This window comes from Apaloderma vittatum, unplaced genomic scaffold (assembly GCF_000703405.1).
Source record: "Apaloderma vittatum isolate BGI_N311 unplaced genomic scaffold, ASM70340v1 scaffold16972, whole genome shotgun sequence".
In the NCBI taxonomy this organism is placed as follows: Eukaryota; Metazoa; Chordata; class Aves; order Trogoniformes; family Trogonidae; genus Apaloderma; species Apaloderma vittatum.
The window spans coordinates 1-24,493 of NW_009702086.1; the positions used below are offsets into that span (position 1 = coordinate 1).

At 40.1% G+C, this 24,493-nt stretch overlaps 1 protein-coding gene across 1 annotated transcript; it reads left to right on the forward strand.

Moving 5' to 3' along the window:
* Positions 1-5: 5 nt before the first annotated feature.
* Positions 6-19,707, forward strand: NAA30 (N(alpha)-acetyltransferase 30, NatC catalytic subunit; the record flags this gene model as incomplete). Its single annotated transcript, XM_009879411.1, has 4 exons — positions 6-509; positions 9,178-9,301; positions 11,405-11,460; positions 18,464-19,707. Coding segments are annotated over 4 exons (822 nt in total), but the record flags the coding sequence as incomplete, so codon positions are not given.
* Positions 19,708-24,493: the final 4,786 nt, after the last annotated feature.

Consider the following 24,493-nt stretch of genomic DNA (forward strand, 5'->3'; position numbering starts at 1 on the left):
CCAGCAAAACAATGGGCTCCGGACAGCAGCAGCCGTCATCGCCCCCGACCACGGCACCGTGCTCATCCCCCCTTACCAACCACCTCCCTCCCCAAGGAAGGACTGCACCCTCTCCTCCTTCTCCCCCAGCAGCAGCAGCAAGAGGGGACAGGAGCCAGCCTGCTGCCACAGCTACGACTGCTGCTAAGACTGCAGCCCGAAATGGACTAGCAGGAGGGACTGGCTTGGAGGAGGAAGAGCAGGAGGAGGGGGATGAAGGAGGGGAGGAGGAGGTGGAGGAGGAGGAGTCCCTGCTGCTAATCTCCAGGTCCTTAGCAGCAGCTTGCAGTTTGAAAGGCTCGGGAACGGACTCTCAGCCCGAGGAGGACCTAACGATACGATACGTCCGATATGAGTCAGAGCTGCAGATGCCCGATATCATGAGACTGATCACCAAAGATCTGTCTGAACCCTACTCCATTTACACATATAGGTATTTTATCCACAACTGGCCACAACTTTGCTTTTTGGTAAGTGCTGAAGGGGACAGGGAGGGCAGGAATTGGGAGTGGTTTGGGGCTGGGGAAGAGAGGTTTAAAGGGTTGACATGTCTGGAAAGATTTCTAATAATAATCTTTTTGTGGATAAGGCCAAGCTTTTTTGGAAGTACCCGTCTTCCTAATGAAGTTCCCTTGTGACCTGTGCATGTATAAGTAAAGCACACTCCTGAAGTTCCTACATTTGTTCATATGTATTTTAAATGGTGGGGAAAGGGTTTGAGCACAGGGCCAGGATCCAGGAATTCAAGGCTTCTAATCTTGGTTTTGACATTGACTTTCGTGACCTTTGGTAGCTCGTTTTATCATTCAGTCTCACGTCGTAGGTTTGTAATTAAAAAAGAAAGTACTTAGTCCACTAGTGTCTTACGAGTGCTTAGTAATTCTTGCACAATGGTTTTAAAACAGACTTCAGCGTGGCTAGCATATAAGTGTTCAGTGATACATGGAGAGACACTGAAAGGGTTTGTAGACTTTTTGATCTGTGAGCTTGCCTTGAAAAAGATGGGTACAACTATTTCTTCTTACAGATGTGATGGTGTAGGCAGCATGCAGGAATTCTCATGCTGCTTAGACTGTCTTGCTGTACTAACGATGTATTTAAGGTTACATTCTTCCTACCAAGCTATTTAAAAGACTGGTTTAGCTCTCACCCTGTCTTTCTAAGTGTTTAGCACTTGTAATGGAAGAACTTGTGTTTCCGTTGAAAAGCATGCTTTTAGGATGATAATCTGTCCACAGGTGTGTGACACTGAGTATAAGTTGGCCTGTGGAGTATATGTACGTGGTGGGAGCTTAGCTCAGTTTGATTTACTAATGTGGAAACATAGGTCTGCAAAACAGAACATTTTCAAGAGTGTACGGCACTTCCTTGCTAAGGTAAACGATGAATTCTTCTCTCCTGATGTTTTAATCAAGGCTGAATGCCTCTCTGAAAGGTATGGTTGAGCTACAGCCAAGACACCCTTCAGTTCAAGAGTATCTCTACAGACAATTAAAATTTTACAAAATTTTAATAGGATATGGGCACAGGAGTTGAGCATAATGGAATTCATCTGGCCTTTAAACTTCCTGAATGTTCTTGGTTTAGGGTCTGGTGTAATTTACAGCTGGATTTATATGATTTATTGGAGGATTTTTAGAACTGTGCCTCTTAAAACCCTATAGAAGGAATATGGTAGGATTACAGGAAGTTGAGAAAAGAAATGCAAAAATATTTTAAAACATCGTTTGACGCGCAGTCATATTTGCCATTATAAGGTTGCTGATCAGAGCCCAATGGTATTTTTCAAGCACTGAGCTATGTGTGTGACAGATTTACCTCGTGCTGAAAGTAAATGCTTGTGAACTACAAACGTCCATCCTTTCAGCATCAAGTGTATTACTCCAGGGTAGTGTTGGATACTATTAGATCACAATGCATTTGTTTGCATTTTAAATTTTTTTCTTTTTTTTTTCTTTTTTGTCAGGGAGTAACTTGAGAATTTTGTGATGAAAAGGGCAATGGCAAGTTGACAGAGCACTAAAACATGGTTTCTAATAAGTGCACTCAAAGAATAAGATACCACCTCAGGAGAAGAAAGTGTCTCAAGCTTATTTTGTAGTGACAGCTTTTTTTTTTTTTTAATAGCCTTAAAGAATCAACAAAACTTTACTTGAACTCTGTATTTGCCTTTTTTTTGAAGGGTGGAACAATGTAAAGTACATAAAACTGCAGAGAAGAATATGTGACTATGCTGTCTAAAGCTAACAAATTGTTAGCTACTTAATTTTAAGCTTTTGCAGTATGTTGAGTGAAATTTTATGGCTTTTTTGTGACTGTTTTTGGTATTCTTAAGTTTTGTTTTTTAGAGGTTGCCTTGAAGACTTCGTGTTCTATAAAATTTAATTTGTTCCTGCAGTTAATGGATTCCTGAAGTACTTCTAATAACTCACTTTAAAATATTTATCTTCGGTCAGGGATTGCACATTCCAGTTAGCAAGAAGAGTGTTAGGCTGGCGAACAGAAACATAGTACCTGATATCACAGAATCATTTGCCTTTAATGTCTTGTGGCTTCACACCCTTCTGGTTTTGGGTTTTGTTTTGGTTTTGACTGATCTTGGGGGATGAAGGGTTAGACTGCAGTTTGGTCGAATTTGAAAAAAATATCTGCAGGAGTTCAATTAATTCCTTTACTGAATTTCACCATCAACATTTTTTTAAAACTTCCAGTGTGTACTCACCTGTGTTCATTGCACTGTAATGGGTTCTTTTCCCTTTCTTGACACGTGAGGGTAAAGCACTAACACCCTTTAAATTGGAAGATGGGATGTGTGTTTTCTGTGAGTGATCAGTAGTTGTCCCTTGCTGGTATTTGTTCAGTAAACCCCATAATTTTACAGTCTAGCATTTTGGATACCTGGCAGTGCAGAGCTGTTTTCTGGGGGCATTGTTAATGTTATTCCTGCCGATGATTGTCTCACGTAATGAAATTTGCTGGGTTTTGGCTTGGCCTTCCCGAGGTGAGCTGTTACTCAGCCAAAAGGGCTGCTTGCTTTTTCAGCTACCTCTTCCTGGCTCATGCCAGCCCCTGCCACCGCCAGCATATATCTGTAAGTGTGTGTGTATGTTTTTGGGTCGGGATTCTATTGGTTTAAGGCTCCAGACACGTTCATAGTAGGATGTTGCAGGTACTGGCCTTGGTGCAAGAGAAGAAGTGACAATGCACGGCTGGAGGGGAGGTGTAGGACCAATCCTAACAAGTCTTGCTATATCAAACCACTTCCTAACCGTATGTTTCAAGAAGTTCATATGTCCCTTTAAAAGGATACTAGGAATCTTCAAGACATGTTCATTTTAATGTCAAATTCATCCAGGCAACAAGTTGGGCATACTTGATGATCAGTTCTGATGTGTTACACTGCATCGAATGCTGATAAAACACACATTATGTCTGACTTTACTCTTTGCTGGGTTAAAATCTGGCTGGATGGCCAAGCCCAGTGAGTTGTAGTGAACTGAGTTAAATCCATTTGGCAGCTGGTCACAGGCAGTGTCCCCCAGGACTCAATTTTGGGGCCAGTGTTCTTTAATATCTTTATCAGTGATCTAGATGAGAGGATTGAATGCACCCTCAGCAAGTTTGCAGGTGCCACTAAATTGAGCCGGAGTGTTGGTCTGCTCGAGGTTAGGAAGAAGGCCTTGCGAAGGGATCTGGACAGGTTGGATCCATGGGCTGAGGTCGATTGCATGAGATTCAACAAGGCCCAATGCTGGGCCCTGCACTTAGATCACAACAACTCCAAGCAACGCAACGGGCTTGGGCAGGAGCGGCTGGAAAGCTGCCCGGCAGGAACGGACCTGGGAGTAGTGGTGGGCACATGGCTGAAGATGAGCCAGCAGTGTGCCCAGGTGGCCAAGAAGGCCAACGGCATCCTGGCCTGGATCAAAACTAACATGGGCAGCAGGAGCGGGGCAGGATTGCATCCCTGTACTTGGCACTGGTGAGGCCAGAGCTTGAGCACTGTGTTCAGATCTGGGTACTGCAATACAAGAAAGACACTGAGGTGCTGGAGCGTATCCAGAGGAGGGTAACGAAGCTGGTGAAAGATCTGGAGAACAAGTCTGATGAGGAGCAGCTGAGGGACCTGGGGTTGTTTAGACTGGAGAAGAGGAGCCTGAGGGAAGACCTCATAGCTGTCTACAGCTACCTGAAAGGAGGTTGTAGCAAGGTGGGAGTCGGGCTTTTCTCCCAAGCAACAAGCGATAGGACGAGCGGAAATGGGCACAAGTTGTGCCAGGGGAGATTTAAATTGGATGTTTTAAAAAAATTATTTACAGAAAGAGTGGTGAAGCACTGGAACAGGCTGCCCAGGGCAGTTTTGGAGTCACCATCCCTGGAGGCGTTCAAGAAACATATAGACCTGGCACTTGGGAACATGGTTTAGTGGTCATGGTAGTGTTGGGTTGATGGTTGGACTTAATGATCTTGCAGGTCTTTTCCGACCTTAGTGATTCTGTGATTCTATGACTGAGCTGCTGCAAGGTAGAAACCCTCTCCTGTAACCTGCAGCTGTCTGCTTACACTTGGGTTTCACCTGTCCTAGGGAGGGCAGGTTTGCACTGTGAGCTGAGTGTGGACACCATGTAAATGTCTTTTTTTTTTACTTATTCCCAGGAGTTCCGTTAGCCCAATTTCTCTTCGAGTGACCTGTGACAACCACTACTCTGAAAAAAAAATGACGGGGGAAGGGGATAGCTTTTATTTCACTTGCATCATTTTTAACATCGCTACAGCTTTTTTCCCTGTGCAGATTTTAAATTAATTTTCAAAGTTGTAGCTTCCTTTTAAAGAGGTTTTGCACCTTCTAGTCTTAGCAGTGTTAAAGTTCTAAAACTGATTTAGAAGTGAAACAATAAATATCTCAGAAAATACTTCAGTGTGGGAGAGGTGAGCTTAGGAAACCTTGCTCTGTGCCAAAGTTTGGATAAGACAGGACGTAATCAAAGCAGAGTTCTGGCTGGGTGTTGTAACCTCTCCTGTAATTCACAATACTGCACCACTCAGCTGCCTTTTAGGAAAAATCTGGAAAAATCTGTGCTTTTATTGGATTCTTAACTTTGCCACTAGCTATAGCAGCATTTATAATTTAAACTTTGACGAGTTTAAAAATAACCTATTAATTCCATGTAAGTGGTTTTAGATGTGTTGTAAATCCTAAATGACTACAGTTAAGATCTTGTTTTATATTAATGCTTTGTCTCCCTCCCTCTCTTAAAAAAATTTGACTTTATTCAAGATCCTAAGCATAGTTTATGTTGAAATTAAGACTTGTGAGATGTTGGCCCTGTTCTTCAGTTGCAGAAAACTTGGGGCACAGAAGAGGAACCAGAAGTGTTAGGAAACAGGTCTGGGAAGTCTTCCTAGCCTCATGGCACATGAAGGAAGAAATTCTCTAACATCCATTCCCAATTTGCAAACTCCCTCTGTGTGGTTTCGGATACGGGCTCGCTGTGCTGCTTCTTGCTGACGGCGGCTTTGTGAAAACTTCAGCCGTTGCAGCCTCTGAGTACATCCCGACAGGTCGCGTAGTTATTCTGGCAGTGCCCCTGCACAGGAGGGAACACTTACTCGTGTCCGATTTTGTAGAGTGGGACCAGAGGGACTTCATGATCTGCCCAGTAGTGTAAAGAGCTCTGACTGAACTGCCAGACTTTAGGTTAAAACCATTAAGCCTAAGTGCATCCTCTGATGGCATTCAGGAACGTGATCCCTAACCGTAAGCCACAGGCTTCATACGGAGCTGTTTCTGTGATGCTTTGGGATGGATTTTGGTGCCTGCGCGAAGGGGAAGCTGTTTTGCAGCAGCACAGGTTCTGCTGCATCTGAATGGCAAAATGTGTCTCTTTTAGGGGCTAGTTGGTTGGTTTAATCTTCTTTAAATGGGAACAAATGTCACAGGATCTGGGTATTAAATGCATACTCAGACTTAATACCATCTTCACTAATTAAATTAACGCCAATTGTTTAATTTTGTAAAAAGGGAAGCCCTTGCTGATTTACACACATTTCTGTGCTAACTCTTCTAGCAATACGTGATTGCAATGTGGAGATTCTAATCTAGTTTGTTTCAAACATTTAAATTTATTCAGAAGAACAAAGTTAACGCAAATATTGGATTTGAATTCATGTATGTTAATCCTGCTAATGACTTACAATTGAAGTAAATCTTATAGTACTCCATGGGGTTTATAATATACTATAGTAACTTGGGCTGAATTCTGTTTGTAGAAACTTGCGTGTTTAGAAGTACTCTCACATACCTGAAAAGAAAATTTGGCCCGTGATTGTTTTTTCACAAATGTTGTGTGGGAGCTATTTTTTTTCTCCCTCCTCCACACTCTCCTTACTTCAGTCTTTTTTCTTTTTTATTTACACAGTTTAACCATCACTAAGGAATAAAATAAAGTTCTACATCATATTACAGGTTCGTTTCCAGCTTTAGATAAGGTTGGAGAGGAGGAGGAAAGGCAACGAAACCCCTCAAATTGAGGTGGAAATGCAGTACTCCCCCTGTAAGTGGAGCAACCTTAGATTAACTGGCAGATTTACCTGCCTAAAGACAGAGAAATAGATTTAAGTGTTTGGCGAACTGGTAAGTCATGATTTATTCAGCTCTCTGACAACAGTGGTAAAACCAGTGGGTATTTGCTTCTTTGATCACCGAGACAAAATTCTTTGCTGTTCATTTAGCATTTTAAATATACGATTTGTGAACACAGCTTTTCTGAAAAGTGCCCTAACCAAGAAAGAACACAGATGTGCAATGTCTAGAATGCCTGTAGTTCTTGAAATGTGCTTAAAAAGAGAAAAATATCTTAAAAAAATCTCCGCATGACTGTTACAATCAACAATTTGCACGTGTTGACTTCAGGGCAAAGTGTAACTATAACATGTTAGTTTGTGGTGCACTTTTTTTTTTTTTTTTTTTTTTTTTAGTGAGGTATAAGATTACATCTAGGTACTCCTGCATAATTATAGCAATGTTATGAGCAGTCTGTCTGATGATACTCTTTATTTAACTCCCCAGTTTTCTCAGGTCTGAGCCAAGATACAAAACTTGCCTTGAGCTGATGCTTTGCATACATAGTTTTACTCTAAGTACAGCTTTTCCTTTCTGTGGAATAAACTGTGTTTTAGAACAAATGAAAGACTACTTAGAGGCTGCGTATTTCAGTCCGTTTAGATCATGCAACAGTTTTTGTTCTAAACCGCTTGTTTAGATTGTTCGAGATTGTTCTTGGATACTGCTAAAAAAACCCACGTATTTTCCTGCCAAATAAAAACTTAGCAATAATTATATTTGCCTGATGAGCTTAGACTTTATTAGAAACAGTGTTAGGATCGTGCTGTATCGTAGAGCTCCGGATCTGCAGCTCGTGTGTTTTGGGCTGCCTCATTTCACCTTCGATACAGCTACCGGTTGATGGCTAACTTGGTTAATAACTCACCATCCAGGCAGAGATGCTAGAATCATAGAAGAGTTTTGGCTGGAGAAGACCTTCAAGATGAAATCCAACCTTTTCCTAGCCTTGTCAACACCACTAAACCATGTCCTTCAAGGCAACGTCTCCCCCTCTCTTAAACCCCTCCAGGGATGGCAACTCACCCCCCCCCCTGGGCAGCCTGTTCCAGTGCCTGACAACCTTCTCAGTAAATAAATTCTCCCTAATATCCACCCTGCACCTCCCCTGGTGCAACTTAAGGCCATTTCTCCTTGTCCTATCACACGCCACTAGGGAGAACAGAAGGTATTCTTCTTCTTGAGGTGAAAAACCGTGTGTCCATGCCTGCAGGAATGACTCTTCTGTCTGTAGAATCTTCCCCTACGAGCTGATACAAAAAGGGTTCCTGTGGCTGGAGCCTGTAGAGCCTGTACTGCAGCCTTCGGAGGAGCACCGGCTTCACAGGTGGGCTGCGCCGGGACCTGGCAGCTCTGGCTCTGGCAAATCCTTTTCATTTGCTATGTCCTGCTGCCGTAAATTTGGATTATCCAAAAGCCCTTGTGCCAGTCATGTGCTGTGGTCCCGGTTTAGTTGCTGCACTGGAGCCGACGGCTGGTTCCCCCCTGCAGGCACGGGTCTATCAAAATCTGTGGATCCACTTAGCCACCCCTACGTACAATTATGAGTTTCTTTTTTATCTCTGTCAATCTTTCCTGAGTGAATAGAAATTTATTCTCCCCTTGGATGCTCTCCTGCTCTGCAGCATTATTCAGCCTTAACGCTGCAGGTTATAATGTCATTAATCTCTCACGCTGCCTAATCCTTCAGTTAACGTATGACTTGGGTTTTTTTACAGCCTTTCTCTGATACGTGTCATGGTAAAATTTTGGTGAACAGGGTGGTTGTGCAAGTGGTTTGATAAGTGTTTGGGGAGGAGTTGGGGTTTTTTTTGGTTCCCCCCCTTAATATTTCAGAATAACTACATCTCCTTGACCATGTTTTTTGTGACAATACCATCAGGATTAACTGTCAGGGCACGGCTCTTAACAAATGAAATCTCTGAACGGTTAAAATGTGTGAAATTAACTGCGTGCTTTTTTGTTTGTTCTTCGGGTGTCATATGACTGAAAATGACAGTTTCTAAAGATTAAAAGCAGCAACATTTTTCTCTGATCCTTTGTGGCCTTGACATTAAAACCAGACAAAAAATTAAGCATGTTATCTACCGCAGCCCTTGTACGTGAAAATTCAGATCACTATAAAAGAGGAATGGACTTTTTTTTTCCCCCGCTGTGGCAGTCCATGTGAAATGGTGATTTATGCCTTAACCTGATCTTCCCCCTCCCTCTTTTTCTATCCCGCTTCTTCGTGCTTATAGACTTTGTGGAATAATAATGTGCTTCTCTCCAGGACGATTCATTGGTTGTTGACTTGTAAATTTATTTGAATGTAATAAAGAAATAAGAGTCCTTTTAATCTTATTTGTACTTTTGGAGATGCTTAAAAAATGTATTTAGTTATATTTATTTTTTTTAATATCTTTATGCAAACAAATTTTATGTGGCTGTTTCACTTGAAAATGAACTGGTTTACTACTTTTGGTAGCACTGCAGATCACAAACTGAGAATGCATACGTGTATGTTTGTCTTTAAGGCCATGGTAGGTGAGGAGTGTGTAGGTGCCATCGTCTGCAAGCTGGATATGCACAAAAAGATGTTCCGCAGAGGTTATATAGCCATGTTAGCAGTGGATTCCAAATACAGAAGAAAAGGAATTGGTAAGAATAGCTTTTTTGTTGTTGTTGTTATTTCTTACTTAAATCCTGTGGTTGGATAACTGTAGCTGTCATAAAGCTTTAAGCAGAGCTGAACTTCTAAGTGTGGTGGTTTGTCTGTCATCCTCACCTTACTCGGCCACACAAACTCCCCGGTGGCTTTTCTTAATTTTGTTAAAATAACCTGACATGCCCTTTGAGATTTACATCTGGGATACGATAAAGTGAAAGAGAAAGGCAGTCAGCAGCACCTTACCTCTGCCTGTTACAACTGTCAAATTACAACAGCGGGAATTACCTTGCATTTTAATATGTGCCTTCATCATGGCATTTCTGTGTTCACTTTGTCTTTTTTTTCAATGAGCTTGGCCCCTGGCTGTCCCTTATCAATTATGCATATATTGCCTGTTGGAGAGTATGTATGTAGCTCACTGTTGTATTAATAAGTGAAGAAAAATAGTTGTGTATTGCTGCTTGAACAATTGAAATTAAGATCTAGTTGGTCTTTGTTTGGGGTTGGTTTTTTGGGTTGTGGGTTGGTTTTTTGGGTTGTGGGTTGGTTTTTTTTTTGACATTACACTGTAAAAGAAATTACTCTTGGCAGGGAGTTTTGCCCTGATGAAGGGATTTTCATTCTAACACTGGTTATCCTAGTTGACTTAATTAAAGATCTGTTCTTACGGAACTTAATTCTTTTTTTTGGTGGTGGTTATTGTGAAATTACATTTTGTAATGTATTTTTAACTTGAAACATAGATGTCGGCTTTAAAGCCTAGAAATATGTTTCACCACTCACTCACACTGAACAGCTCATACTTCTATGATTAGACAGAAAATTACATGCAATGGAAAAATACAGTGATATATTGCAGAACGGTAGGATTTTGTTTGTCCTCCTCTTCATAAAAGAAAAACTCCAAAAAACCCTTGAAGCACTACATATTACCATGACTATTCAAGCATGTGCAGATTTTTTTTTCCCTCTCGTGTAATTTAAGATCCATTTCTGGTTTCTCTAGTAAAGCAGAGGGAAGAGAATAGTGAGAAATCAGTCTCTCCTTTCCTTTTAGCTGAGTCACGAAGGAGCCTACCGTAATTTAATTGCAGGTGCTTGGGCTCGTAACTAAGTAAGAATTAAAGCTGTTGTTAGGAAGATCTATGCAAGACTTTTCCCTCACTTTAGTCAGTTCATTATTTTAGAATAATATAAATAGAATTGATATTTAAAGCCTTCCTTATTTAGTGTTATGTATGTTGATTTTTTTTTCCCCATATTTGCCACCTTGCTGCTTCTCAAAGTGTACTGTTAATCTGAAGATTTCTTGTAAATGTAGTGTGGTTTTGTTGTACATTTAGTGAAAAATCTTAATTGATTAAAGTTTTGAGAAAACTTTAAAACATTCTCTAGATTCCTTGGGGTTTCTTTTCCTTTTCCTTAGCCTTCTAATGGAAGTGAGATTTATACAATTTCATTGAACAGCAGTTTTTTCCACTAATAACTTTGAAATCAACTTTCAATTTCACCCTAATTCTACAGACAGGTAGGGATATTACATTTGTAGAACTGTTGTGAAATAGATGAAAATTAATGATAAAGAATTAAATTAATGTTTGACTGAGGGGAAGGGCTGGGCTTCAACCATATTATTAGATACTAGCAAATCCAAATGGGAGTAAGCTGCAAGAAAAGTAGTTTCATAAGTTCTGTTACTAATAGAAGTATTTGTTTTAGTAAGAGGAAATTCCCTTGGAAGATGAATGTCCTTCAAGTACGTGCCAGCAGATTTTGACTTTAAACGCAACAAAAAGGAATGAATCACATCTTGGAAGGCTATATATAACACTGTGTTAAACATAGAAGCCTGTTTCTAATATCCTTGTGTTAGAAGAATCTTGCGCTCAAGCTGAGTCTCTGGATGACTTGAGGGATTGCTTGAATGTTCAGATCTGAGGCTGCAACTTGACTGCAACTTCTTGTTCCTTTCTTTCTGTCTTTGCCCCCTGCTTTCCCCAGGTATCATGTCATGTAGATAGTGCACATTAGTCATATTTGAACTAGAATCTTTTGCACTGCAACTCTGATGCTTACCGAAATCTGTATTTCAGGTACAAACTTGGTTAAGAAAGCTATTTATGCTATGGTTGAAGGAGATTGTGATGAGGTAAGATTTTAATAATCAAACACTTCCATAATGTCGATGATTTGCATTCTCCTGTATGTGGATTATTTCACAGTTGTTTTTTTCCTACAGGCCTTTTTCTAGATGGGAAATGCGTTGGTAAGAAGCACTTCCTTTTCTATAAAAAGGAAAAATAACCTCCAAAAAGTATGGCACAAATAGAAGGGTTTTCTAAACTTATCAGAAGTGCTCAAGTTCAGTGTTTCAGGATTTATTTGATTTTGTGGGGCTGCCTCAGCCTTCAGTTACAGGCACATGGTCTTCCAAAGACTCTACTTTCAGGTGCTGCTGCGCAGCGTTAAGTCGCACATGGTGTGTAATAACTTCCATGCTTTCCGGACACACAGAGATACTGGAACAGTGTGTGTAGTATTGCAGAATGTGGTTTTATCACAGCAAGTCATTGGGCTGTTGTGGCAGCGCAGAGCTGTGTTGCCTCATGCTACCAGAACTCTTAATGACTGAGCACATCAGCGAAAGCTTGGAAGGAAAGTGACTGAATCACTGTCAGACTTTCTCTGGCTTATGTTACTAGTCTTTTACCAGATTACAGTCTCTAATTTTTATTTTTTTTTTAATATGTATGTATATATATAAAGCAACTATGTTTATGTGCCGTGTTTAACTTGTGAGGAACTCTCCCTACATCTATCCTCTTTCATCTGGTTATCTGTCCCTTTGACTTTCATCTCCTTGGCACGCTGCAATTGTTCCCTTGTTCCTGATGTCCTTTCAGTGTGTTGTAGTTACTGATCCTTTGATCTCTCTGCTATCTTGTTTCAACTGCTCCCTCAGTTGTCCTGCTGCCCCTCTGGGAAGTTTCTTACTCAAAACTACATTTGTTGCAGACTTCTGACACACGCTCTGTTTATTTTTCTGCTTGTTGTGCTGCACGTCTTGCAGCATTCCCGTGTGTTCTGACTTCATTCATTGTCTGAAATATTTACTCTTCCCTTCAGATTCCATCATCCCTCTCCTTACCGGTGCCTTTTTCCTGTTGTTTGTTTCTTCTCTCTAATTTTTGTTGTGCTTGGGGAGTGTAGTGCAATCTGATAGCTCTCTTAAGTTCTTTGCTTTGACTTCTTGTTTCTATCATTGTATGTAATGTGCTTTGCTTTAATCTGTTTTACAACTTGCTACATTGAATTAATCAAAAAAAAATTTATTTTCTTTTACCATTACTTTCCACTGTGGTCTTGAATTCATTTGTCATTGCTGGAGTATTCCAGATTTTAAAAAAAAGAAATTAAAAAAATTGAGAAATAGTATCACACTGTTCACATCACAGTTGGAGAATTGAGATGCAGAGAAGTGGATTGCCTACTGTTGTGCAGACAGTCAGTAGTGGAACTGGCAATTTCTACTCAAGCTACCAGACTTGCAGTAATGACTGTATGATTTCTGAATATGTGTGCTGCTTCTCATGTAACTTCATTTCTAAAGTGGAGTATCTAACAGGGGTACACATAATGATCTCTCCTGTGTTCATCTTTTTTTTTCTTTTTTTTTTTTTCCCCTCTACCACTGTAATACTAGTCCAGGAGCCCTTTTTTTTTCTCCTTCTTATTTTTTATCTTTGTAAAAATGAAATAAATGTGATAAGGATTGCAGGCTAGTCTGCAGTGAGACCTCATTAAGTCCTAGTCACAGATTTTCATCTATGGTGCTGTATAAATGCTTTATGCTACGTGCAGAGGGCGTTTTTCAGAGTCCCTCTTTAATCAAAGGGGCTACATTCGGGCTCCTGGAGGTGTGGGCTGGACTGGTGCAGGCACGTTTCAGTTTAGAAACTGCGTGACTGTGTTTGGGGGACGATGATTTTGAACTAATTAGCCTGGCTTCTTGGGGGCGGGAGTTTGCTTCAGCTGCCCCTCGCACTGACACACACTTTGGAAACAGGAGCTTGTTACACCTGGGCAACGTAGAGCTCAAGCAAAGTGTATTTCTGACTTTGGACACAGGTTGTTTTCTTCTTTTCTTGCCACCAAGTGTAGGCTTCTTCCAGAAATACGTGGTACAAAATAGTGACGTTGGTTACTTGTACCACATGGTGGATTGCTGAGTTTTCAGTCATGACCAGAACCCGAGAAATTCAACCAGCTACCCGTTAAAAGCTCTGTCTGACAGAGCCAAGACACCTACAGCAGTTGGGAGAAGGGTTTTTGGCTGTCTTAATTGATGCCTGGAGCTGATCAAACATGAAGTAGTGCGTCCCAGTAATTTCTCTTCGTGAGGTGTGTATATAGTTTAATCATCTCTGCTGCTCTTAAGGTACTTTTCTACATCTCTTAATAAGATCAGCAGCATGATGAAAATAAAGAAGCTGCTTCTTGATAGAAGATGAACTGCGATTCAAAAAAAAAAAAAAAGCTATTTTCTGAAACTTGCTTGGAATAGGATTAAAATATGAATATGCAGCTGTGGGTGTTGTGAAAAATTTCCAAAGGCTGCTTGGAAACTCTTCTCTTCAATCTAATTATGGAATAGATGCAGCAAATATACTTACTTTTAATAACCTGTGGCATATAATCTGATAAATGCTTTGTTTAGTACATTACTTTTCAAAGTACCATAGATTGGACTTTTTGAGCTATCAACATTAAATCCTTTATTTTTCAGGGCTCGTACAACACTGTTGATGAAAATCTTGAAAAATCACTAGTGTTGCACTGGCATTTCAAAGCGTCCTGCAACATTTAAAGGTGTATTTTTTTTCCTGTAAGCTATTTTAGTGTGAATAAACTAAGCCAGTCCTATGGAATAAGAGATTTGCAGTGCAAGCTTCTGTGGCCAGCCAGCTGCCTAAGAGGTAGTTTTTGCTCTATGCCATGTTTCAAAGCTGAGAGGCAATACCTCTCCCAGCCAGGGGTTGTTTCCTGGCTTGAGGAGGCCGTGGGGTAAGCAAAGGAGTGAACTGGCTGGGGTGGAATCTGTGTGGAGGGGAGGAGTTGGCCGTGGCCTACATTAGAATAGAAACAGCAAAGTGATCTGATGTTGGGGGTGGGTGGTTGAACTAGAAGTAACCTTCAAGCCTAAAGAAACTCGACAGCACGCTTTGAGCTGGAGTGTCTGGACATAACATTAAAAAACTTGAGGCATCTTTGTTTTTTTTTCTTAATTCTTTTTTTTTTTTTGACCTTGTTGACTTTCTCAGGCATTTATTGTTAATGAGTTATATCTGGGTAGTAAACTGAAGGTTTTCAAGGTGATAATGGCCTGAGTTTCCAATAAGTCACAAGGATTTAGAATAATTTTATGGGCTGGTTGCATGGAAAATGTGAACTATGCAGGTAAAGGTGAATAGTTTTGCTCCCACCTCCAAAGTTTTGAAGAGATCTTTCTTCTAGTGTAAAAAAAAAAAGGAAAGTGTCTCGGGTGTCTGGCTGATTTTTGTGCATTTGCTTGGTTTTTACTGACAAGCAGTTTGCAGAAATTGTACTGCTTAAGACCTTCATGTGGGTCTGTTAGATCCTTTAATCACAATTAGAAAGCTGGTCATTCAGATGTAGGTTTTCGATCTGTAACAAATGACTAAGTAATCTGTGTGTTACTGAAATAATGTACCACATAACTGGTAAATAATCAAAATCAGACATGTTAAGCAAAAGGTAAAATGTGAAAAAGAGTTACAACTTCACCGAAGAATTTCCATTGAAACTTTAGGATGATTTAAAGTGGATTGTTTTGACTGCACCAGTAGGTGTGTTGTTTTAATTCAGTACCACACTTGTAAAAATTAAATGTGTATTTTTATATAGTCGTATTTGAAATGATAAAACTATAAACGTTGTAGGTTTTTCTTAATCTATGAATTATCTGAGGTGTTGAGTGTTACTTTTTGAGCACTACCTTTCTTGAAAAGTTAAGGCAGTTACACTCATTTTGGACACTGGACAAGCATCCATAACTTGAGTCTCATGGTATTACAGACTTACTGATAAGATCAGCAGCCTCCTCTGTGAGTGCTGAGAGAGTACTTTCTTCATTTGCTTATTTGATTTGGCTGTCTTTGTTTAGTGACTTGGTTTCTAAATTTGAGTTAATTCAGTGCTTGAACTGAAGAAGCCAGAAAGCTTGACCTCTCAATTTTTTCCTACAGCTTATGAAAACTTAACAACAAGAAACATTGTACTCCATTCTCTCTATGGAAGATTTCTTGCTTCTAAACCCAGTTAAAATTAGGCAGTTGAGATGTTAGGTTTATGAAATGTAAGAGAAAGTACCAGCCTTCAGGAAGTTGCAACTTGTGCAGAAAATGCAAATCAGACCTTTGCTGATCTCCAGGGGAGGATGTGGTTGTGTTTATTAGAGGATTTAGCAGGCATATGTGTACAACAAAGTAGAGCCTTTGAGACCAGAAATAAATGTAGTGATTGAAGGTTTGGGGCTTGATTGAAAATCTCACACAGAAGAGATGAAACTTTCACTAAATGAAGCTAATGAAATTTGGGTAAAATATGACTGTGTTTCCTTTTTAGATAATAGCAACGTGTCTTTAGCCCTTTGAGATCGACGCCATGTGTTGAGATCAGGGAATTATTTTTCATTGTGCCGAGTCTTCCTTAGAAATACCAGAGCAAATCGTTAGCGTTTGCTTTCAAGATGAACATTCACTCAGTGGGATTCCAACAAACCTGAATTTCAACATTTAACCACTCCCTTAAATTCAGTGATCTGCCGTGTTGGAAGTCTTTTAGCATTGCAAGGTGTTGAAGCTTGCAGTTGAATACGGACGTGTTATGTCACTCTGCCAGGTTACCAAACTTTTATGAAAGCGAATGCCATTTGTAGTTAGGAGTTCAAATAACAGTCTCCCTCACTGTGGATTTACATGGGTCAGATTTCTTCTTTGGCATAATGCTTTGGTTTAATTTGAATTAAGAAGTTGTATAACGTGCATAATTTCGTAGAAGATAGCATTCTTCAGGAAGACTGTTGTGCTTCTGTAATTCGTTGTAAAATAACAGTTATCCATTTTAATGGATTAAGAATGTTAAGAGTACTTAACCAAGTCACAAGACCCTATAGGAGTAGTCTATGAGGTGCCAGCTCCAGAAATTCAATCTCTAATTCTTGCCATAAGACAAAGAATTGAATTAGGTTGCCTTAAGTGTGCAGGTACAATACGTTGTCCTGCTGTAATTTAAGAACTCTGACTATTAGTATTTTAAAGCATGACTCTTAGTTGCTTTTTGGAAAACAAACTACTTCTAAGTCTTACATTGTTAATTGGGCTTTTAACCCCAGGTTTATTATTACTCTGGTGTTCTTATGCTGAGAAGCGCAGGGGAAATTATCCATTGGAATGTGGTTAGAGTGGCTTGGAACTTGAGTAATGGTCAAATATATACATTCAATGGATTTTAAAGTCTATTGAAGGTGACCAGTCTAACTGCTGGCTGCCTTCCTCCTTTATATTGGCTTAGCCACTCCTCAGACTGCAGAAAACAAACCTGATGGAGAGAAAAAGGAAACATTTTCTGTGGGCTTGCTTTTCGAGGTAGCAACAAGCCTTGTGAGCCAGCAAAAGAGGTTGAAGGGGGATGGAAATGTGAGGGGGAATGGAGATGTGTGCCTGACAGCACTGGGGCCACAGAATCCTTGAAGGAGATAGACCTAAACTGCTCTAAAAATCCAGAGTAACATTTTTGTTTGGGGGAGCTGGGGAGGATGTTACCCAGTTTTTCTGCTTTTTTATTGGAAGAGAAGGGAGTGCTGGATTTTGATGTGGAGTAGTTGACTTTTTTTGGACACAGAGAGTTGTACGTGTGTGGTTCTCACTACACAGAGTGGGTATCAAATGCTGGTTTAGAAATAGCCAGCAGTGGACTTAACACCAGCAGCAGTCACTGGTTTGCTGCCAAAATTGCTTAGCCTGTATTTTCATTGTATGGTCTTTCTACAGCGTCCATCAGCTCTTGTTTAATACGTGGACTTAGGTTGTCATGGGACTGTACGTAGTCTAGTCAGCTTATTGGTTGAGCCCGTGTTCTTGCGCAACCGTGACCTGTTCTTAATAGCAGAATCCTCATATAATCAAGTTGGACAACAGTAAAGAGGCAAAAAAGGTTTTTATTGTTGGGAGGGGTTGCACAGCTTGCTGGTTATGGCAGAGCTCTGCATTTGGAGAAAAGAGGGGAAAACAGTTCGGGGGGGACGTACCTCAGCAGTTTTGTAAGTAACTTCTGGTTAACGGCAGCGTAGTGGTTTTGCCTGTACTTGAGGCTTCTGGGACTTGAATCTTTGCTTAATTGAGATTACTTTTACACTTGGCTTTGGTCTGAGCTGTTTATGACAAGGTCTTCCTGCAGCTGGGGTTTTACCATCACAGGGGGAAAAAGATGGAAAAAGCTATTTTTTCTTTCTAGTGGGCACCCTGATTTGAGCCTGGGGTACTTGTGTTGACCACAAATATTCGTTTCAACCACTGGGTCTGACAGCTGGGTGTAGAATGCCGAAGCCCGTATCTAGGTCTAAATCTATCGAGTTAGAGGTCAAAGATATTAAATGACTAAACAAAACCTCGTGTGCCAAGTTCTCGTGACATGCAAAAGTTCAGTTCCTCATTTAAAATTCAGACCATGTTTTGGACACTGACCTGATGAGTAGGTTGAGTTTGTTTGGGTTTTTTTTTCTTTTTTTTTTTTTCCCCTGGGGCTGGAGGGAGACAGAGATTGCTTGGGTTTTGTTTGTATTTATCCTGACTATTGTGTAGTGACTTCTAGTATTATTTACACCAAAGAACTAAAATCTTTATGTGAATGAAATTTCTTCACAATTACAATTGTTGGTTAACTGCCTTTTTTTTTTTTTTAATATGGGCATGGAGAGAGGTTGCTTGAGTAAACCAGGACAAGAAAAAGTTAATTCCACTCATTGCTAATAAGTGTATCTTTAAATACCTTTAAATTATTTGAGTAGACATGTAATTGCAACTGCTTTCTAATATGATATTTTTTTCTTTTTTTTCTTTTCTTCCTTAAAGGTTGTATTGGAAACAGAAATCACAAATAAGTCTGCTTTGAAACTTTATGAAAACCTGGGGTTTGTGCGAGACAAGAGGCTGTTCAGATACTATTTAAATGGAGTTGATGCACTGCGTCTTAAACTATGGCTGCGTTAGAAGAAACCATCACATCAAGCAACTGATGTCCCGACAGCACGGAGTTGTCCTTTGCATGCAATGCAATTTGTACGAAATTGCTTTGCAGGTGGACTTAGTAATTTCCATGCAGCTCTTTCTGTCAGTGTCTCATTGAGTGTCGCACATATTTGTTGCACTTTGGCATGGCGCATTTGTTCAGAATTAAAAACCCGATTGTTTCAAACTTCCGAGTTCTTTTGGTACCAGCGAGATGTGCCAGTTGATAGCCAAGATATGTTCATTCATTTGCAAGTCTACTGACTGTATTACATACACAGTGAACGTTTAATCAGAGAACCTGTACGTGGAATGCGACTTTTGGTTCCGGGGGGAAAAAAACACACTAAAAAGAAAAAGCCAATGTAGATTGTAAAAATTCTATCAGTATACTAACATTTCATACAAAAATTGCCATAGTTTTCTGGAAGAAGGCTTCAATTTTAGGTTTTATTTTTCAATATTGAATTTTCCATTCTTTAAATATTGGTACCTCAGTGATTAGTGAATGAAAAAAATGTATTGTAGGGTGGGGTGTGTGTTACAATGACAGTAACAATTAAATTGCGTCTGCCAGTGCCTGTATAGTTAAGTATATTTGTCTTCACCTCTAAGTTTGGAGTGCATGCTTTTATTCTTTTGCTTTCTTCAATTGTCTTTGCAAGGAAATTTCTGCCTTTATTTAAATTCTGGATTTGATAATAAATTATTTCAGATTTTTATAATTTGGATACTTCTCCCAAACAAGGGTTTGGAAGGCCCTTCTTTTCTTACAGCAAGAAGTGTAAGCTATTTTGAAAACCTTGAGTAGCTGCTGAAAGAGAACCTGATGTCACCAGTAATTCTCTGCTGGTTTTGGCTGCACTTTTTTCGTTAAAAGAGTGAGGGACTTCTTTTAAAAGAAGATACAGAAAATCAATGTAAATTGGTATGATTTTATTTAATCAAAAATATGGCTAGAAGCTCTGAAAAACAGCTATTTTAAGATAGTTGGAACAATTTTATTTTTTTTCAGATTCAGATTGCTTTGCTTCGGTGTTCTAAGGCGCTTCAATCTTTGGTTCTTGGTCTTGGAAATAAATTTCAAGGTGTATTGTATCCATTTTTAGCTGCTCTCATTTTCTCTAAACTTATATGAGCTAAATTACTGGGGGAATTTTTCCCTCCAATATCGAAGCACTGGGGAATGACCTCTCTCTCTCTCTCTCTCTCTCTCTCTCTCTCTCCCTCCCTCTTTCTTGCATTCAATCTTGCTCTGTTTTTTCTTTTTCTTTTTTCTTTTTTTACCCCCCCTTTCCTTAATTGGGCTTACATAGGTTTTACCAATACCTATCAATTTTTTTTTTTAGTAATTACAGTGTCTAGGCTTTGTTGTTCAATGTGATTATATAGCCCAGTTCTATGAATCAGTTATTTTCACTTTGGGGAAAAAAAAGTATTAGTTGACTTGTGGAAGAGCCTATGTAATAATCTGTGAAAAAGGATGAACTCTCAGTGAATCTGCTTTTCTGTAGTTGAGCACACTCTTCAGATTTGCCTTACTACACTTTTTTTTAAGTTTATTTTTTTTTACTTAAGGTTTGGTTTGAGTCATGGGTTGTTGGTTTTTTGGTTTTTTTTGGTTTTTTTTGGTTTTTTTTGCTAATTACTGTACATTTAAAAACAAAACCAACAAAACCCCTACCTCCAGTAACATTTGGAAAAGAGCCCTGTGCAGAAAAACTGGATTTAAAGGAAAGCCTTATTTTGCACAGATCAGTCGCACGTGGTGATGGGCATTTCTTACCATGTACAAATTATGAGTTGTATTTGAAAAATAAAGGTTTTTAATGGAATTTGCCCCTTCCGAGTTTTCTGCTTGTAGACGCCATTTGTGCTTTTAAGGGGGTTTGTTCCCCCTCCTAGTAAAGAAAACTCATATTTAAAATGATGCCCGAATCAAAGCGTTTAAAAACCGGCCTCTGTTCCTCACAGAACACGTTGGAGTTCGACGCAAAGCCTGGGTGTTGCCACCGCTGCCTTCTGACACGATAAATCCTTTTTCTCACGTTATCCCCATCCCGCAGGTTTTGCCACTTGTTCTGGGCAGCCTTTCAGGAGGTTTCGTTCATAATTAAGAATTAAATGCTGGTCGTGTCAAATCAGTCGAAAGGGATTTCTCTCCGCCGTGGTCCAGGACATGGTGACCCCGCTCGGGCTTGCGTGAACTAAAGAGACGGGTCAGTGAGGTTTCGTTGCCTTGTCGACAGCCGTGGGACTTGTCTCGCAAATCACAAACTGGGCTCTCTTGTGTGTCTGCTGATGTTTAAAAACTGAAAAGCCAGGCAAGTTTTCCATTGGTTAATATTTAAGCAGCGGGTGTCTTCAGGTTCAAAAGCCGACTTTGAAGTTAGCCGAAATTGCTTTTCAGGAAGGCACTGCCAAAAAAACCCCAAATATTGCTTCGGAGCAAACTTCAAATACAATTCAGTTTGTTTATCGTAAGAAGTGATTGTCGCCGTGCACGTTTTGGAAATCCTGCGCAAAATAGGCACACACTTCTTTTAAAAGCCAGCATGTTACCTGAAAGGTTCTGATATTGCTGCCGTGTAACACGGGTCACTATGGGAGATGCTGAAGCTTTATGCGTTGGTTCATGTTAAAAGAAACAGATTTGTTCTCTGTGTTGCTTGGGATTTGGATATCAAGCGGGAAGTTCTGAATTTGCAAAGCGATGAGAATAGGTTTTCAAGAAAAATCTAGCAGTGAAGAGTTGGTTATTTCTCATGTCTGTTGCTAAAACACAGTCCTCCCCCTCCTCGCCTTTTGCATTGACAAATCGAACTAAGGAGTTAATCACGTCTATGTTGAAATTTGCCCAAATGTTGCTGTTGGCTGACATGTTGGTATGGATGTTTGCGTTGTAATGTTTGTTGAGAAATGATCAGGTTCCTCACCCTCAAGAAAAGCAGACGTAATCTAATTGGCGTTGCGTAGTACGTCACGGACTATTTGTCAGGGCACTGCAAGATGTTGCTAAAACCGAGTGCGATGTGGGAAAAAAAAAAAAGTAACATTCAGGTCTTGTATAAACATGACAACCTGTGTTGGAGTTCAGGTATCAGGTGGGCATCTATGAAAATATCAAGTATAAAAATATCAAGAAACTGCTGTTTCGAGTGGGTTATATTCTTCTGTCCCTTTAACTTTTTCGATGAGAACAAAAACAGTGGGTTATGAAATGTACAAGCTGTCTAAATACAATGCAGTCAAATAAATGGTCAAGTTGTTTATCTATTTCCTTTTGAATGGAAACTGTTCTAATGATTGTTTTGCTTTGTCAACAAAATACAAACACGCACTTTATTCTTGAGAGAGAAAGGGTGGAAAAAAAATTGCGAGTTGTTTATCACTGTTTGGTTTTCATTTCCATGCCTCTGTTGGAAGCATCTCGAATAGCATTTATATGAGCATCAGTGTCGTAGCTGAACTAAAATGGATTTATTTTTTTTCCATGTCTATTAAGTTATGACTAATGCAGTCGTTCTGGACTTTCCTGGGAGATGAGGAGTGGGGTTTTATTATTTTGATTGTGATAAGCTAGAGCTGAGAACTCTCTCTCTTAAAAGTGTATGGGGGAGCCTGTGGATTTTGGAAATCCTTCTACAGTTACGTTCAGGCCCCTAAAACTTTCTGAGGATCTGCCAGCAAGCACTGTGCCTGTTTGGTGTGGGTTTGTAAGAGGAGAGCAGACACGACTGGGAGTAGTAATCAACTTCTTCTAGAAATTGCTGGTTGCCTGAGAGCAGCTCCGAGTCTTGTTTTTCCAGCTTCTTTTCCGATTCCTTACAGATGGGCTATCTGATTACCAGAGTTCCTTATGAATTAAGGCTTTGCAGACATTTTACCACTTCTTACGCTTCTTTCTATTTGTCCTCCCAATAGGAACAGTTGTAGTTAAGTGGAAATTTCTTTCCCACTTCAGGAACTCAAGTGTCGCGTGTAACTTTTTATGTGGTCGTAAACCAGTGATGAACAACCTGCTGCGTGCGTTTACTCCTCCAGTTCCTTCAGGTATTGAATTCTGTGCAAGATAAGGGTTAAGTTATTTTTCCTTTGTCTCGCACTGCAGTGTATTTATAGCTCCAGTGTATCTAGTTAGTACACATGGGCTAAAATAGATTTGGAGAGGCCTTCATTTCTTTTAATATGATATTATAAAAAGTCTTTTCCTCACAGCTAGTCCAGACTATACATGACTGGTTAGGTAATATTTTTAGGAATGAGCGTTTTAGGTGTTGCCCACCAATGCACACTTTAAAAATCTGTGATTTCTTCAAATAATGGAGTGCAGAGGGATCCTGAGCTATGACTCGTACAGGGAGAAGAGAGATATCTGTAGGTCTGCAGAAAGTTTTCTGGTAAAAAAAGCTGAGGCTTTTCTCCTTCCATTGCTCTCTGACTCCCTGGGGGGAGGACAGGACTGGGACTTGACATTCATATTTTTTTAAATCTCAGTATTTGATGTCCTTTTAAGCAGAGATGGAGAATGATTCCCTCAATTTTTAGTAATTGCATTGCAAGTGGCTGGAACATGTAATCTCAAGGTTGAAGGCACGGGTTCAAATTCCACTCCTGCATCAAGAAGAAGTTTCATCATGGACCTAAGAAATTCTGAAACAATCAAAACTGAACCTGAAAAGCAACAACAACAACAAAAGAAAGTCCAAAATGTTTTTTGCTTTCTGAGGGACGTTTTTTCTATTTTTTGCACCAGGTAACGCTTTGAGGTTTTGGGTGTTCTTTAACAAAAGCAACGTGCAAAAGCAGAAAAAATAATTTCTGCTGAAGTGATCACTTCTGTCCAGGTGCTGGAGAGTGGGAGAAGCTGATAAAGAGGAGGTAGTGCCTAAAGATGTAACATGGCAGCTTAATGGTAACTGCTTTCTACTTTTGTGTTTCTGTCTTGTAATCAGATAGAAGCCGAAAAGGGAAGCAGCAGGTGGTAAAATACCAATAAAGATGAAGGTTGAAAGCATAGGTGACTGAGCAGCTTTGCTAAGGTAAGAAGGCTTTCTGCAAAGCTCAAATTCTTACTGATACTATAAAGGAGGGGGCAAAACTGTTACTCCCTTCCAGATAGCTCTTTGAAAATGCGTGCTCCGTCCACGTGAACGCACTCCTTTCCGTGAGTAATTTAGAGCAGACAACTAATTGAATGCTCTCGTGTTGCCGCGGCTCCCTCCCGAGGGATGGTTGCGCTGGAAAAGACTCTTAGTCTAAACCAAAATGAGTCTTTTAATATTGGAAAGAACAAACAAATGAGCCCTCTGAGTTTGATGCATTTGATGCAAGTGGCTGATGTGTCACTTGAATTGCGCTAAAGCGTGCTTCAGCCTCATTGACTCCAAGTGTAAGGGCTTGCTGGAGGAGCTAATTAGATTAAGAAGAAAACCGGCTGCTCTTCAGCCAAATTAAGGATGTCCTTCTTTCTTGTCTCCCTCCTCCATGCAGCGTCTTGCTGATCTGAGCGTCCTGCAGCTCCCCAGGGAATAAATGGCAGCTTCAGATGATGCAATTCACTGAAAAATGGGAAGTGTTTGGTTTCCCCCTCACCACCACCATTTTTACACAGATGACTTGATGCAGGAGCCTTTCAGTTGCCTTGGGTCCAAAGTCTCTCTCGTGGCTGGCACAGAGTACATTTTTGCACCTCTTAAACCCAGCTTGTTGGGGACGAATAAGCTGGGCTGTCTGAAAATGTAAACAGCCTCAAAAAAAGTAAATAAATTGGGAAGTGGTTCAAGCCGCAAATGGCAGACGGAGTCCTTTCCTGCAAATTGCAGAGATTTTTATCTTGCTCTATCTGAAAGTGACATTCAAAAAATTGCTCTC